The sequence below is a fragment of the Arachis stenosperma genome, chromosome 5 (assembly GCF_014773155.1).
Source record: "Arachis stenosperma cultivar V10309 chromosome 5, arast.V10309.gnm1.PFL2, whole genome shotgun sequence".
NCBI classification, from domain to species: domain Eukaryota; kingdom Viridiplantae; phylum Streptophyta; class Magnoliopsida; order Fabales; family Fabaceae; genus Arachis; species Arachis stenosperma.
In genome coordinates this window covers 119214993-119233229 of record NC_080381.1, presented here as the reverse complement: position 1 = coordinate 119233229, position 18237 = coordinate 119214993, and the positions used below count along the sequence as shown (strand labels likewise).

At 33.8% G+C, this 18237-nt stretch overlaps 1 protein-coding gene across 3 annotated transcripts in view; it reads right to left on the bottom strand.

The window, feature by feature from the left end:
* Positions 1–18237, bottom strand: part of LOC130982707 (lupeol synthase-like) — a 29882-nt gene that overhangs the window by 3192 nt on the left and 8453 nt on the right. For all 3 annotated transcript variants that reach the window (XR_009087194.1, XR_009087195.1, XM_057906778.1), the window contains exons 7-15: positions 15493–15681; positions 15185–15298; positions 14393–14512; positions 14024–14146; positions 10293–10391; positions 9562–9618; positions 9434–9480; positions 610–753; positions 335–512 (exon numbers count right to left, since the gene is read on the bottom strand). Coding sequence is in view for 1 of the 3 variants with exons in the window: in XM_057906778.1 (XP_057762761.1) it covers positions 335–512; positions 610–753; positions 9434–9480; positions 9562–9618; positions 10293–10391; positions 14024–14146; positions 14393–14512; positions 15185–15298; positions 15493–15681 (1071 nt within the window). In the remaining 2 variants the exon portion in view is untranslated. The remainder of the gene's footprint in view (positions 1–334; positions 513–609; positions 754–9433; positions 9481–9561; positions 9619–10292; positions 10392–14023; positions 14147–14392; positions 14513–15184; positions 15299–15492; positions 15682–18237) is intronic.

The window sequence follows — 18237 nt, the reverse complement described above, 5'->3', positions numbered from 1 at the left end:
CCATGTTATATGAGTACAATTCTAATATAATGAAAATGGTATATTTGATATTATGACATGATATCTGTGCAAATTGTAGAGATGCACTTTTGTAGTGAGATCGAAAGTAATATAGAACCAAAGAGAAAACTTGCTATTCAAGAAAATTAGAATGAAAATATATCAATTAAGAGTGTATTAAATGAGAAGACGGGTTAAAGATATAATTATTTATGTATTTTTTTTATTAATTTATTTTTAGGAGAAGCACTTTCCTTTCAGTTTTCTTTTTATCTTCTTTTTATAGTATAATATAGTATAGATCATTCATAAGCAAAATAAAAATAATATATACCTTGTTTTGGCTTGACAAGTAACTTTCACCCCAACCACCATTAGGAAGTTGTTTAGACAACAAAAATTGACATGCTTTGCGCAATGCAGGACAGTTATGGTAGTTCTTTCCAACGCCTTTTAGTCCTTCCACAGCAAACCATGTGCCATATGTATAACAAACTCCCCAACAACCATACCTGTATATGTATCATTGTGCTTATCATCTTTAATTACTTTGAATTCTTATAATTATATTTTTTTATATAAAAAAGGGAAAAAATTGAACACCAATACCAAGAGCCATCAGGATTCTGTGTGCTTTCAATGAAATGGATTGACTTGGAAATTGATTGATCTATTTCCTTCCTTCTGTGATTTGGGTAAAGCTCTCTGAATATAACCAATCCCAGCATTGCTGATGCTGTGCACTCTACGTACCTATCAACTCATATTTGTTAAATTAGTACATGTAGGATATTAATTGTTCCAGAATTTTTTCGGAAAAAGTTAAGATTTTTAGTTAAATAAATATTTTATTTATTGAAATAAATAATTTTAAAATTTATTACAAAAATACGTCATTTACTCTTTTAGTTTAACTAGGTATTCTTTAAAAATTGTATAATATTCAATTTTTTATTACAATAATTAAAAAAAATAAAAACAAACACATCTAAAATTATGAATAGATTTAGTGTCTTTTTAAAATTAAATACACATCCAAAATACAAACTAAATAAAATTGAAATAATTTTTTGTTTCAGATTTAATATATTCAATTATTAATATATTACAATTTAAATACACATCCAAAAATTAAATTAATTAAAATTCAAAATTTTGCTTTTAAATTTCTAAAATAAATCTTAAACCATCTAATTATTAACTAATATCATACAAAATCCTGAAAGAGCAGTCACATTCACCGCACATCATAAACCCAGAAGCGCACGACGTCCATGGTTCATCATCCTCCGCCACCGTTCATCCGTGCCACCTTCCTCCTCGGCGCTCATCCACAACGCCGCTTTCCTCTTCCTCGGCACTCATCTTCGTCGCCGCCTTCCTCCTCCTCCTCGTCGTTCGTCCGCATCAGCGTCGCCGTTCATCCGCGCCGAAAACATACCTACAGTTTGAATGGGTCTCTGTCCATAGAGTTTTTCTTTACGCATTCTCTGACACCATTATTTTTCTTATTATTCTGTATAATATTTTTTTATAATTAAAAATCGATTAAAATGGCCAGAAGAGATTCTCATATGTATTTCAATGTTAAATTATTTTTGCATGTGCAATTTCTATATTTTGAAAGTGTTTACGTTCTTCACTGAGTTTTGGATGTGCTTACGTGAGTTTTAGTTGTCTGCAAGAGAATATTATGTGAGTTTTACTGTTATCTAATTGTTCTGTTCTCATACTTGTGTTGAGGATTAATTTGTTTTTATTGGTGATTTTTGTTGACTAGTAGTTATTTGGTGTGCAAACTTGTGATTTGGGTTATGTAAACGTATAATTTTATATGTGTAATATTATAAATTTTGGGATGTGTAATAGGAATAAATTTGAAGCATCGTCTTCAAGTTCTTAAGGTGGAGTTATTACTACTACTACTAATCAGTGTTTTTGCTTGTTTGTACAGTGTGTCCAACTTGTTAATTAGTCATTCATTGTGCATAAATTACACTTGGTTATAGCAGATGACTTTTTTTTCAAACGCTAACTAGATTGACTTGCAACACATCCAAAATAATATTCCATCTTTTAACTTAGTTCCTGCACACATCTAAAACTCATTCATTTGAACCAATGAACCTAATCTTTACAACTACTAAGTAATATAACATAAGTAAGGAACGTAAAATAAGCGGTCTTGTACAAGAAAATAAGATAAAAGAAAACCATGTTACAGAGAGAAGAAACGTAAAAGAAGGAAACAATAACTAACTATGAAGTAGGTAGGAATTTAGAGAAATTTTAGTTTTTTTAAAATTTAAATTAATTTTAATTACCAATGTGTATCTAAAAAATAGGAATATGTTTTAATTAAAAAATAATTAAATAATATTAAAGGCTGACCAAAGGCTGAATTTTGTTGTACAAGTAGCATTTTTCTTACTCTTGTTTCGTTTACACTGTGTATTTTTTCTTACAAGTCTGTAAACAGATGTGTATTTTTTTAATTTTCGTATACTATCCCCGTCGGGCTCTCGAGGATTATCCCAGCACCTCCGGACGTTTGGTTGGAAGCTCCGTCAACGTGGTGCTTCCACCGTGTGCCCGAGGTTTCGTGAGGGCCTCCCGTGACCTCTACGAAGAAGTCGGCCATGGCCTGAGATTCGATTGCATGTCTGGGTTCATACTGTAGGTTGTATTGAGATAGCTCGATTGCCCAGGTAATCATCTGTCCCGCCAGGTCGGGTTTTTGCAAAACTTGATGTATCGCTTGATCCGTTCCGACGACGACGCGATGACCTTGGAAGTACCGTCATAGCCTTTTGGATGAGGTTAATAGCGCATACGCTAATTTTTCCAACTTATTGTATCTCAGCTCCGCCCCTTGCAGTGTTCTGCTAACAAAATATACCGGCTGTTGGGTTTTCCCTTCTTCCCGTATTAAGACGGCCACCAAGGCTTCGTCGGTTACGGCTAGGTACAGATACAGCGTCTCAAAGTCCTTGGGTTTGCCGAGAACCGAGGGTGTCGACAATATTCTTTTGAAATGGTGGAATTCTTCTTTGCATGCCGGGGTCCATTCGAACGCTATTCCTTTTTTCATCAAGTTGAAGAATGGAAGGGCCTTAGCTGCCGATGCACCGATGAAGTGGGATAGAGCAGTAAGCCTTTCGGCTAGCCTCTGTACGTCCTTGACGCATCCTGGGCTCTTCATTTGCAGAATTACTTCACATTTCTTGAGGTTGGCCTCCACTCCTCTTTGAGTTATCATGAATCCCAGGAACTTCTCGGCCTCCATGGCAAAGGCACACTTGAGAGGGTTAAGTCTCATGTTGTGTCGCTAGAGGGACGCGAACACAATCTCCATGTCACCTACCAGGTCTTCCGATTGGGTGGTTTTCACCAGGATGTCATCGACATACACTTCTAGCAACCTCCCGATGACGATGCTGATCACCTTGTTCATCAGTCTTTGATAAGTGGCTCCTGCGTTCTTTAATCCGAATGGCATTACCCTGTAGCAATATGTGCCCCCTGGCATTATGAACGCAGTTTTCTCCTTATCCGGCCTGCTCATCATTATCTGGTTGTAACTAAAATATGCATCCATGAAACTCAGAAAACGGTACCCCGCGGCTGCATCCACTAGAGCGTCAATGTTGGGGAGGGAAAAAGAGTCTTTGGGGCATGCCTTGTTGAGGTCGGAATAGTGCACACACATCCTCCACTTCCCGTTGGCCTTCTTAACTATGACTACGTTTGACAACCAAGTCGAGTAGTCGAGTTCCCGGATGAACCCTGGTTCCAACAGGCTGGCCGTTTGCTTCGCCACCTCATCGCCTCTTTCTTGAGACATTTTTCTTCGCCTTTGGGGAACGGGCTTGGAATCTGCCTTTACGACCAGGTGGTGTGACATGAACTGAGGGTCGATTCCCGGCATGTCGGCTGGTGTCCAGGCGAACCAATCTCCATTTGCTCGCACCATCTTCATCAAAGGCTCTTTCAAGTTGTAGGGGAGGTTTCTATTCACAAAGGTGAACTTGTCCTCCGTATCGCCGAACCTAAACTTTTCTAGGTCTCCTTCGGGTTCTGGTCTCGGTTTGTCGTCAATTCTCGCGTCCAAATCGGCCAGGAAGACCCCGGATGCCTCCTTCGACTTCTTCCTTAGGGAGAGGCTGGCATTGTCGCATGCGACTGCTGTTTCCAGATCTCCCCTTACGGACCCCACCGACCCATCGTTAGCTGTGAACTTCGTTATCAGTAGCTTGGTACATATTACCGCTCCGAATTCATTGATCATTTTCCTCCCCAGGATAAGGTTGTAAGCCGTGGAGTTTCTCAAAACAACAAACTCCGCCATTAACGACCTCTTTTTCGGGCCTCCTCCTGTGGATATCGAAAGGGAGATTATTCCACCAGGCTTGATAAAATGATCCCCCGGGCCAACTACTCAGTGCTGGTGAGTCCTTAAATTGGCTTCTCGGAGGCCCAGGGCATCAAACACGTTTCGAAACATGATGTTTGAGTCGACTCCGGTGTCGACGAGGATTCGCTTGACCAAACCGGTTCCAACTCTTGCTATGATCACCATGGGAGGGTTCTCCGGTAGGTCGGGAAACCATTGGTCCTCCGGTCCGAATGATATCGTCGGGACTCTCATGGGAAAGGGCCTCTAAGTAGCTGATGACATAGCCAGGACCTTAACGTCCTTCTTTGCTGTCAACTTAGACCTTGGTGCGTCATCCCTTACGACTACGACATTCACGATGGTGAGGGCCCGCTCGTTGCTCGCTTTGAGCTCTTGCTTTGGTTTCACGGAGCGGCTCCTGTCGTTGCCAGATCAGTCGCGCTCTCACCTCCTTGGTTCTCTTATGAGGTGAGAGAACTCTGCTAATTTACCTTCCTGGATCGCCTGCTCCAGAGCGTCCTTCAAGTCAAAACAATCATGGATTTTATGGCCGAAGCCCTTGTGATAATCACAGTAGAAGTTCTTGTTCCCTCCAGTTTTATCCTTGAGCTGGTGAGGCTTCGACAAGATGCCTTTGTCGGTTATCTGCTGGTACACCTCAACAGTCAGGACCGTCAGGGGGGTGTAGTTAGCGAACTTTCCTACCCGGGGGAACGACTTGAAGGTTTTAGCTGGCGCTCCGTCCTTGGAGGGCTCCTTAGGCCTTTCCCCGTTATCGGGCTGACGAGCAGGGTGATAGGCGGGTTGACGTTTGTTGGCTGCCACCACTTGGCTGACCTCCTCATCGTTGATGTACTCTCTCGCCACATTTTGGATTTCCTGCATTTTCCACACAGGTTTGATGGTGAGATGTTTCCTGAAGTCTTCGTTCAACAGCCCGTTTGTCAGACACAAACTGGCCACCGAGTCGGTCGGGCTGTCAATTTCCAACCATTCATCATTGAATCTGTCCAGGTACTTCCTAGTCGGTTCACCGCTTCTTTGTGTTACCCCCAGCAAGTTGATTGGGTGCTTTTCTTTGGAAATGCGTGTGGTGAACTGAGCTAGAAAAGCGCGGGTTATGTTAACAAAAGTTATCTCAGAGCCTTGAGGGATGGCGTTAAACCAGCAGATTGCCGATCCCGCCAAGGTCACAGGGAAGGCGCGACATCTCACTTTATCGCCCACACCTTCCAGGTTCATCCTAGCCTCGAAGGTCGTCAGGTGTTCCTAGGGGTCCTGGTTCCCGTCGTACCTCATGTCCGTTGGTTTGTCGAAGTATTTCGGTAGCCAGACCTCGAGGATGGAGTGGTAAAAAGGGGTTGCCCCCATGATTACGGGTTGTCACCGCCTCCTTGGTCTCTCCCTGCTATCTTCTCGGTTTTCCTCCTCTGTATGTCTCACTGGGGTTCGAGTGTAGATAATGGGGTCTTGCCATCACCTCGGCACTTTCCTACTTTCCCTCTGGCTTTCTAACTGGGATCATGGGGTCGGCGTGTGTCTGGAGCGGTCTCTCCGTGGGCTTCTTCCCCTGGTTTTCCCCCTCCTTGGAGGAGATCGGGAACAAGGTTGACTCGGAGCGGGCCGGTAGTGCTCTTTGTTTGCTAGCTCCCGCTCCAGGTTTTATACCCTGTGGTGCAGTTCCTTCATTATTCTCGCGTTGTCACTCCCCGTTCCCCCAAAGGGACGCCTTTCCTAGGAACGGGAGGGAAGCTCCTCTCGCTAGAGAGGGGATCTTGTGCATTCGTGGGAGGAAGCCAAGGAGGCTACCCTACTGGTTCGTGGACCAAGTCTTCCACGCGTGGCTCACCTCCATCCTCTCCTTCTACTGGACCCAACAGGAAATCCATTCAGGCAAATTCCCACAGACGGTGCCAATGTTCGTTTGTCCGGGTGTCGAACGGGTCGGATGAACGAAACGGGTGTGAGGGATGAAGGGAATCTGGATCCTCGGTTGATGGTGAATGGATGTACCTCCCAGGTTCGTGTCCTCGGATAGATGGTTGGAGCCTCACGACCTCCCAAGCTGTGGTGTTGAAAAAGGGGGGAGCCACCTGCAAAAAGGACTCCGACACTCAAGCCAGAATCTGTACAGATGGCAGAGAAATGAGGGTGTAGTGACGTACCTCGGGGAGGGGGTAGGGCCCTCCCCATATATACTCTGTACCTAGAACGATCCCACAGGAGCAAACTTGCCTTCCAGAAAGTTTTTTTTCCCCAGCTGTCAGGTGCTTTGCTAGAGGGGTGGAGGTGTCGGGTCGGCCTCCTAGTTCAGGCTCAACGTGCTCGTTGGGTCGGCCGTCCAGGTCGAGGCATAATGCCAACTGGGCGGGGCGGAACAAAATTTATCTCGTTTACAGTGTAAACGAGAAAATAATAGATAACATATTTTCTTTAAAATTATTTATTTTAATAAATAAAATATTTATTTAAATAAAAAACCCGAAAAAGTTAACAGAATATATATATATATATATATATATATATATATATGATGTGTTATTTTATAATAAGTCTAAATGATGACGTTTAAAGAATTCTAAAATGAAGAAACAGTGAAATTTATTTTTAAAAGATTAATTATTTTTTAAATTAATTTTTGAAAGATTTTTTAATTAAATTTTTTTTCAAAAATTTTATGTTGGTCACATTAGTCCTTCCGTAATTTTTATTGATGTTGGTATTAGATTTTACTGATATAACACGTTAAATAATACTACAATACATATCTAACGGTTCTAATTAATTGCTAATATGATAAATTTGTAAAATTAGATCAAATCAATTATAAATAAAGAGATTTCAATGCCTTAAAACTTTCTTAATTTAGAGTTAATTAATCTAATTTTATAAACTTATTATATTAGTAGTTACAGTCCCGCTACACATCCAAGTATTTTTAGCAATCAAGTCTAACCAAATTGGCCCAAACTCATCAAAAATAACTTTTATCACATCACATCATCATCACTTTCGTCTTCTCCTTCTCCTCCTCCTCCTCATCCTCCTCCTCCCCCTCATCCTCCTCCTCTTTCGCATACGCAGGTTCTTCTTCTCATTTGTTATCATCATTCACCAACAACACCAATATTTTGCTAACATCTTTATTAGTTCTGATTTTCTCTAGTGCCATCATTAAATAATTTTAGTTCATTTTTTAGTCTATTTCGGTTCATTTGTGAATTAATTTTGATTCATTTGTGTGTTAATTGAGGTTCACCTGATGCTGCCGATAAGTATTGACCAAATTGTTTATTTTCTTAAGTAATTTCAGTTCATTTCTTAGTTTATTTGAGGTTCATTTGGATCCAGAAATAATTTTGATGTGTTTGTGTTAATTGAGATTCACTTGATGCTACTGATAAGTATTGACCAAATTTTTTAGCAAAAAAGAAAGAAATTATTCATTATCACTTTATTCAATTGCATTAGATTCTACTCTATTCCATTCAATTAGTAGTTCAGATTTGAACAAGCAGTAAAAAAAACTCAATCATCAACAAAAACACATCAAATTCATTTCTGGATCCAAATGAACCTTAATTAAACTAAGAAATGAACTGAAATTACTTAAGGAATAAAAAATTTGGTCAATACTTATCAGCAGCATCAAGTGAACCTCAATTAGCACACAAATGAACCGAAATTAGTTCAGATTTGAACAAATAGTCAAAAAGACTGAATCATGAACAAAAACACATCGAATTCATTTCTGGATTCAAATGAACATACATCAACTAAACTAAGAAATAAACCGAAATTACTTAAGAAATAAAAAATTTGGTCAAAACTTATCAGCAATATCAAGTGAACCTCAATTAACACACAAATGAACCGAAATAAATTAAAAAATAAACCAAAATTATTAATTGATGACGATAGAGAAAATCAGAACTAATAAATATGTTTGTAAAATATTGGTGTTATTGGTAATGACGATAACGAAAAAAAAAAGAAAAAGAAGAAGACACAACATTGGAGGAAAAGAGAAGAAGAAGAACTTGCATGCGCAAATTTGGAAGAATAAGGAGGAGGAGGAGGAAGAGGAGGGAAAAAGAAGAATCTGCATGTACAAATTTGGAAGAAGAAGAAGAAGAAGAAGAAGAAGAAGGTGCATGATTTGAAAAGTTGTTATAACAATTTGGTTAGACTTGGTTAAGTATTTTACTTGGATGTAGATTTATTGTAGTTAGGGTTGGAAGTGCGTCAAGCCAGCTCATGAGCCAGCTCGAACTCGACTCATTAATAGCTCGATAAGCTAAACTCGTGAGCTGGTGAGCCGAGCTTAAGCTTGAATTTGAGCTCATATATTAAATTAGCCGAGTTCAAGCTTGGATAAGTTCAGCTCATTAGCTCGAGAGCTGGCTTGATTATATATATAATATTAAAAGTATAGATTAAATGCATATAAGATATGCATATTAATAATTTAATATATATATATATTAATGTTCTTAATTGTTTAGAATTTTATAGTCATTTTTTATATATAATTTTGATGTAGGACATAAATAAAAAATATATAATTGATAGATAGACAATATATTAAATTTTTTTAATATTTTGTAATATATATAAGTTATAATTTATTGATATAGAATTATAGATTATGTTCCTATTATTTAAGTCAGCTCGTGAGCTTTCGTTGAGCTGAGCTTGAGCTTACGAAATAGGCTCGATTGTTAATGATCGTGAGTCAAGCTTAATTTTTGTGAGTCGAGCTTGAACTTGGTCTAGCTCGACTCACTTTCAGCCCTATTGTAATAGCTAATTAGAATTATGTAATATTACTTAACGAGTCACATCAATAAATTTTGACATTATTAATGACAAAAGAACTAATGTGACTAACATTAAAACTTTTAAGAATAATTTTAACTAAAAAAAATTTTCAGATACCAATTTAAAAAACAGATAATTTTTTTAAGAAACGAAATTGAATTATTTTCTCATTCTAAAACAATTGACTAATATATATGTATCAAACTTAAATCTTACTCCATTTCAATGACGACGCTCTCAAAGAATTCAGTTGGATTGAATTTCTGCATTAAATAAAATTGTTATTCAATTAAAACAAAATCTTTAATTAATCTCGTGTCTAAATGTCTTCTAAATTTTCTTACCTCTAACCATCGAAAGGCTATCCGAGGCTCCCACACGCAGTATCCACCATTACTACTCTGCAATTAAAATTCAATCAAATCACATTAAATTATTTGAATTTTTGTTGCTTTCACCAAATTATTGTCTGCACTAATCCGTCGCAGATTTAAACTTTATTTAAGGGTCTGTCACTGGCCAATAGGTTGTTGCATGTATAAGGCGGAATTCGAATCTCCAACACTTGCTTAAGCGAACGAGTGAGCTAACCACTCGACCAATCCAAATTGATTGAATAAATTGATTTAAATATTTAGAAAATAACGACAATCAGTTAACAAAAATTTGAAAATTGTACATAAGTATTTAAAAATTTGCACATTTAAAATTCATATCGGCTAATATTTTTGTTCAAATTTATCCAAGCTAAAAAATTTTTAATCAAATCCTTAATAACAATTGACATTAAAAGTAAATAGAATATTTCTGATTATATTTGCTACTTTTGGACGTAAGTTTAATTTTTTTTTCATATGGTAAAATTATAAAAATCAATATAATAATTAAATCAATGAAATCAAATCTTTTTATGGATTAAATTTTGCTTATTAACTATGAAAATTTAATAATAAACTTTTAGCTGTATAAATCATTGTAAAATTATAAGAAGTTACCGAATAATTAAATTAACAGAAAAAGAATGCATATACAGAAATAAAGTAATAATAAAGAACGTCATGATATAACGACATACTTGTAGAGAGAGAGTCACATTCACGGCATCATAGAAACATTGTTCTTCCATTTTCTCCCCAACTAGTTCCGTTGGCAATTTTGACAATAGAAGTGCAGCCTACATATAAATTTAAGGAAAATTTACATAAAATAAATGCATATTAATATATATAGAAAAGTATTGTTTTTGTTTCTAACGTTTGGGGTAAGTTTTAAAATTATCCCTAACGTTTCAATCATCCTATTTAAGTCTCTAACATTTTAAAATTGGCTCAACATTATCCTGCCGTTAGGGATCCATTAACAAAATTGACGACGGAACAAAATTGAGACGATTTTGAAACGTTAAAAACTTAAATAGAACGAAAACGTTGAGGACAAAAATGATACATAAAAATAAATTTTAATTTTATCCTTCAATAATATCAATTCTTTACGGTATATAATATTCAATTATTTTTAAATTCCATCTAAGTAATTACACTTAATCACACTATTTTCATTCTAAATAAATTTTTTATATTTTTATATTAACTTATAACTTTAAGTGTAAAATTATAAAAAAATAAATTTATTTAGAATAAAAGTAATGTGATTAAGTGTAATTTATTTAGATGTGATTAAAAAATAATTGAATACTATGTACGGTAAAAAAATTGATATTATTGAAGGATAAAACTAAAATTTATTTCTATGTATCGTATTTGTCCCAACGTTTTCGTCTTATTTAAGCCCCTAACGTTTTAAAATCGTCTCAATTTTGTCCCGCTGTCAATTCTGTTAACGGATTCCTAACGGCAGGGCAACATTGAGTCAATTTTAAAACGTTAGGGACTTAAATAAGACGATTGAAACGTTAGACTTTAAAACTTACCCCAAATGTTGGGGATAAAAACGATACTTTACTCTAATATATATTATTATATCATTTTAAACTAATTTTATTATATATTTATCTTCTTTTTATTAATTTAAATCATGAAAAAGAATTAAGTATTATATTTTGTATTTAAAATTATTCGTCTTCCTACAATTTAATAGAAAAAAAATTACATTCGTATACATAACTAAAAATAGTCATATTACATACATGTAGAAAAATAATGATCAAATAAATTATTTATATAAAATATATGTTAAAATATTAAATATATATTAAAAATTAATTAAATAATATATATATTTATAAATACATAAATTACTAATTTAACAATTAATTTTTTTATATGTAAATAATAATTTTAAACAATCATGATAATATTATAAATTCTAAATTTTAAAAAATAAAATTAAAAATATAATTTATAATAAAAGAATTAACTAATATTAACTATTTAAAATTAATATACCAAGTTATTTACTATCTGCCAAGTCCGCCACTTCATAAGATAAGATTTTATATTTCGATAAAATTACAATATTATATATTTAGTGTGTCAGTATTTGTCTGTATAAGATATTATATTATAGGAAACATTTCAAGTGCACCAGAGAGCACCGGTGCACCAGTTATTTTAACCGTTGATTTTAATTAATATATATTATATATATTTTTTATAATTCAGATCAACGGTTAAAACAACTGGTACACCGGTACTCCCAGTGCACTTGAAATGCTTCCTATATTATATTAATAATATTATTACGTACATATTAAAAATTAATTATTTGATAGTTATATATAAATATATATTATTTAATTTATTTTTAATGTGTATTTTATATTTTAATATATATTTTATATAATAATTAATTTAATGATTTATTTTTATATACTTTTAATAAGGTTGATATTATACAACTAAGATAGGATTATATTGTTATCACGTATGATCAAGAAACAAATTATATTAAGCGGAGGAGGAGACTATTTGTAATTATAAAGAATTTTTACGGTGTTTTAAGATGATGTCTGACTTGAGTATTAACTTTGATAAATTTAGTTTGATTCCAGTTAATTACGAGTGAGAGTAGTCACAAAGGATGTGTGGCTTGTTGGGGGTGTAAAGAAGCAATGTTGTCAGTCAAATATCTTGGTATTTTCTTGGGAGCAAATTCGAAATTGGTCAAGACATGAAAAACTATTATAGACAAAGTAGAAGAGAAACTCAATCTGTAAAAAGTCAAAACGATTAATAAAGCTGATAAGCTGGTACTCATCGAATCTGTGCTTAATAGTCTGTCGGTTTACTACCTTAGCTTATATAAGATGCTCGGAGCAGTAGTAGATAAGTTGATATCTTTGCAGAGGAGGTTCTTATAGAGTAATGAGGACGAAAGGGATGGGGTACCTTTGGTGAGGTGGGATATTGTGCAAGTTTCAAAACGCTTTGGGGGTTTGGCCATGGGCGATGCAGTGTTCCGAAATACAGCATTATTGTTCAAGTGGTGGTAGCGGTTTTCAAAGGAGGATTTTCCATTATGGAAGAAAATTGTGTGCTCCTGCAATAACTTGAATCCAAATGTCCTTCTTTCTTGTCAGCTGATTCCTAAAACAAAGGGTTCGTGGAGGAATATTTGTCAGTCGCAGATAAGAGAACAGCAAGCAAGAGATAAGATGGTCAGAGAGTTATCATTAGAGCTAGGAGATGGTAGAAGAATTCATTTCTGGGAAGATAATTGGCTACCATGTGGTGTGTTGTAGGATGTATTTCCAAGACTTTTCTCAGTTTCAAACCAAATCAGATATGTAATAGAGGACTGTGGGTTCTGAAATGGGTTGAAGTGGATATGGAACTTGCATTGGAGAATGGTACTATTTCAATGGGAGTAAGAATTAGTTAACCAACTTCATGGAGTTCTACAATCTGTCAAGTTAACAAGTGAGAGAGAGGACAGAATAGTATGGAAATTTGATAGATCAAGAGTTTATTCTACTAATTCATTTGTGCAGGTTTTGCAGGTTGAAACTCTCTCGAAGGACATTACGAGTTATAGTTTCACTAGATCTATATAGAGAGGACTAGTACCACCAAAAGTTAAGCTATTCACCTGGTTGTGTTAGTTGGTAGGGTCAATACTAAGGAAAGATTGATTAGATTAGGCATTATTGATCATAGGGATATGATTTGTGTTTTATGTAAAAAAGAAACTGAGAATGATTTCTGCTTATTCATTGGTTGTGAGTTCACATGGCAAGTGTGGTATACTTGGTTATACGCCTATAATAAACTTTGGTCTATTCCAGGAACCATTAAACAACACTTTGAGAGTTGGACAGAAGTTCTTGTAAGAAAAGACGAACGTAACATGTGGTTGATTGGCTTTTTTGCTATCATTTGGAATACGTGGTTGGAAAGGAATGGCATGATTTTCAGAAATCAAGAAACAGGCATTGCGGAAGTTATTACCAAGTCGATTAGGAGCTACAAAGAGTGGTTTGACTTTGTTCCGTCTAATTGTTGATAGCAATGTCGGAAATAACTACGGTTTCTTTTTTAGTATTTGTATTGTAATTCTAAACTTTCTAAATGTTCCACTTTAAATGCTCCACCTTATTGTATTGAACTTTTTGTTTCAAAAAAATAACTATTTATTTTTAAAATATAATGCATCTAAAGATTTATATTTATCTTTTTGATAAAAAATACCAGATAAATAAGCATTTTTAACCAATCAAATCTCAACAAATAAATAACAAAAACACATAAAATTTATGAAAACGAATACATGAATTTTTCTTAACTAAAACAAAAAGGATAAACTTTGTCGTGATACATCATTTGTTTAGTGGAATATGGTTGAACTAACCTTTAGTGCTTCTCCAGTGCAATCAGAAACTTGTAAACCATTATCACGAATTGAGAATGCCCACGCCCCTTTTGATATATGTCTATGCATTGCCTTGAAGTCACCTTTGGGATTTTCACGAATCTTTGATTTAAGATTAATTAATAATGTTATTGCTTCGGTAAGTCACATATTAATTAATAATGTTATTCAAGTGATTAATGATTATTTGTTGGTGAAAATTCAGGTGAAGTCAACTTCACGTGAAGTTGATATCTAAGAGTCGTTAGATGAAAATTTAGTCAAATCAGTTAAATCATCTAACGGCTCTCAAGTATCAACTTCACGTGAAGTCGACTGCACCTGAGTTTCCACCTTATTTGTTATTACCTGTGAAGCTTTGATAAAGTCATGTGCTTTCTTAAGTACATGTCCATACTCTTCGTTCATATTACAAGCAATTATTGCTTGTACCGCAAGTGCAGCATCCCACAATTGACTTCCCAGAGCCTGTATTGAATTTAAATGAATCTATCATAAACGAAATGTACGTTTTTTGGTATTGTATATTTTTATTAGTTTAGTGCCCAAGTATATTATTTTCAATTAGTACTAGCATATTTCTCTCGAAATAACTTTTATTATTGGCTACTTTTTTATAAATTATGTTCTTCATCGATCCATTTATAAAATTTGATATACCTTTATTGGTGGATTCTATATATCTATACTATGGTAGTTATGATAGTTATATAAGTATTGTGAAAATTAAAATAATAATATTTTTATATTTTGATAATATTTTTTATTTTCTAAATTAAAAACATTGTTAAATAATAAAAAAATATTATTTTAATTTTAATAATACTTTTGAAAAAATATTGGACATACTAGAATACACTATTTTTATTATTGTGATATATAATATAATTTTGAAAATATAAATAAATACTGACTATTAAATATGTATTAATGTTTGAATTTTTAAATTTCATAACTTTGATTATTAAGATAATATGAAATAATCCAATTATTAAATGGCTGAAATTTATAATTTATAAAAAGTTATTCAACGGTAAAAAATTAACAAGACTTACACTGCATTATCCATTATCTAATTATTAAGCTTCTCTCTTACAAGACTAAAATGTACTTTAATTTTTAGAAAAGAACAATACTAACCACAATTTTTAAGCCATCTTCAGCAATCCAAAAGTAATCAGGGATTCGAGCTAAGTGAAGTTTGAATGCCTCTGAATTTGGCTCATGAGCCCAATGTGCAATCAAAGACAAAACCTTTCATTTCATTCAATAACAGTAAATTGTGTTAACCGATATTGAAACTGAAATTATATTATCATAACAATTATGCTACCTCTATATATATATATATATATATATATATATATACACTTATCATATAAGATTTCATATTTGGTGTAAAAATACCAATAAATATATTTAATGGGTAGTAATTGTTATATATATACCTTCTCAACAACTCCGACGCAAAGGTAGTGACTAATCTCATCCTCATATTTTATATGATTCATTGTGATTTTTAATGCCTTTTCTCTAAGCTTGGAAAAAGGCCAAATGTTTAGAAAACGTTCTCCAACGTGATATAAAAATCCCCAAAACATATCTTGGATGAGAGGATGTGGATAGTAGAGATCCTCCTGCAATTGCATCTCATTAATTTGGATCTCATAAATATCTTTTTATTATAGAAAAAATAATTTAATTTTAATGTATTAACAATATAAAATAATTTTATATGTATATTTAATTACGTAACGTTATATCAATAAAAATAATAACTTTTTATATTGATGACATAAATAATTATCTAAAAATATAGATATAATTATGCAATTGTATAAAATATTTTACTCTACTATATATTAAAAGCAAACTCATAAAAACTTAAGGTGATGAAAAAATCTAAACCTCCTCAGACTCAAAAAGCAATAGTAACATGTATAATCATTTTTTAATAAAGTTTTTCAAAATTTAAACTCCTAAATATTTTAGTTAAGTGAATTAATTAGTCTGATTTCTATTGATTTTGATTGTTATTATATTATAAATAATTTCATTATATATGTTGTATTACTCCGTTATCGAGAGTAGGTGCTACAATTACAATGTATGAGTTTCAGTTTCACTTCCGTATCTCAAGTCTTTTTCTCTAATTTTATTTTTTGTGTCAGTGAATGAGAACTCTCATGTTTTTAATTCTTTATCTATCTCAATTATTGTTATAGTATCCAGAGTTTGAGATCCTACTTCTTTTCAAATTCTGATTCCTCTTTTATTTTTTTTTTAATTTTGCTCCAATTTTACCCCAATTTTTGTCCTAATTTTTTTCCTTTTTATCTTTGTTCTTCTCCTTTTTTTTCCTTTCTTGATTTTTTCAATTTGGTATTCCATAATGTTAATTACTCTATCAAAATCTTCAACCAAGAGATCGATCTCCCCAATTTTTGAGAAGTTAGATCACAACAATTATAATACATGGAGACACCAAGCTTTACTTACAATTCAGAGTTTAAGCCTTGAAGATCACTTATACCAAAGAGTGATTTCACAATAATACGAAGAAGATGATGCCAAGAAGACTAAAACAGAAACTGAAGCCTTCAAACACTGGGGGTTAGATGATCTTACTCTATCAACTTGGGTTCTTTATCAATCACAAAGCCCTTCAAGAATAAGATCATTCAGCGTCATCAATTTTATGAAAATTGGAATGCACTTAATTAATGACTATTTTGATGAGACCTCTGCCACAAGAATTCAAAGTTTAAGAGCTCAACTGAAATCTGTAAAAAAAACTGGATCGATACCAGATTATCCCTCAAAAATTCAAGATCTTGTTGACTTACTATAATTCATTGGATATCAAATTCAACAAGATGACCATATCTCAACAATTCTTGATGGTTTATCTAAGGAGTATATCGTCTTTATTACTTCTGTAATGTCAAAATTATCAACCTACAATGTGTCTGAAGTTGAGTCTTTCCTCAAAGCCTATGACGATATGTTGGAAAGATACAAGAAACAACAAGGTGACATCCCCATAGCAAATCCAGCACAAGCATCATCACCGTATACCATTCAATCTCAGAGAGGCTTTTTTATTCGAAGAGGAAGAGGGGGAAGATTTGAAAGAGGAGGTCATTTTTCTAATCAAAGTAATCGACCTCAGTGTCAACTTTGTGGTCGCCAAGGCCATGTAGTTCAAACTTGCTTCTATAGATTCGATCCTAACTTTCAAGCTTATGAAAATAGCTCACAATCACCACAATCCACATTCCCTTACTCTAACACATAACCACCACCACCATCATCATAGTTCCATCAACCAAGAGCTTATTTCTCAAATTCTCAGAATTATCAAGATTCTGTATGGTACTTAGATTCAGAAGCAAGTCACCATGTCACACCAGATTCACTCAACTTGCTGAATTTCAACTCTTCAATTCCAGATTCTGATCTATTATTTGTAGATAATGGCCAAAGTACGAAAATTCTAGCTCAAGGAACTTCAATTCTTTGTGATAAAGACAGTAAAATAATGTTTCTTTTAAACAAATTATTTTATGTCCCTGAAATCACACAGAATTTATTAAGTGTATCTCAATTTACTTTAGATAACTATGTTTATTTTAAATTTTGGCCTTATGATTGTATTGTGCGAGATCAGGATTCTCAAGAAATTCTTCTCCAAGACAAAGCTAGAAATGGCATATACTCTTTTAAAAATTTGTTTGTTCCTATGCCTAATAAGTCCTTAATGCATAGTTCTTTGAATAATTTTGTTTCTTGTAAGCATAGTGTTGAGTTATGAAATTAACTAAATTAATTAATGATGACAAATATTATTTTATTGGGCAAAGTAAATAATTAGTGTTGATTATTTATGATTATATAGTGCTAAACATTTATTAAATGTTGCAGGCCAAAACTTATTATTGCAGTAGCCCAAGAGGATGAAAAATAAGAAACAAATCTGGTGGGCTACAAATCATTAAACAATCCCAAAAGGATTCAAACAATTGAAACCAGCTGAGACAAAGAAATCAAACGGGTTGCCAAATGAATTAATCCAATCCAAACCCGTTAGCAAAGCAAATCCATCCCGTGTGCTTTCGCCAAAAGCAACGTACACTTTCTCCCTCTTGGTCAGAACTCAGAAAAATAAAGAGAGAGCTTCTTCCTTAAGCTAT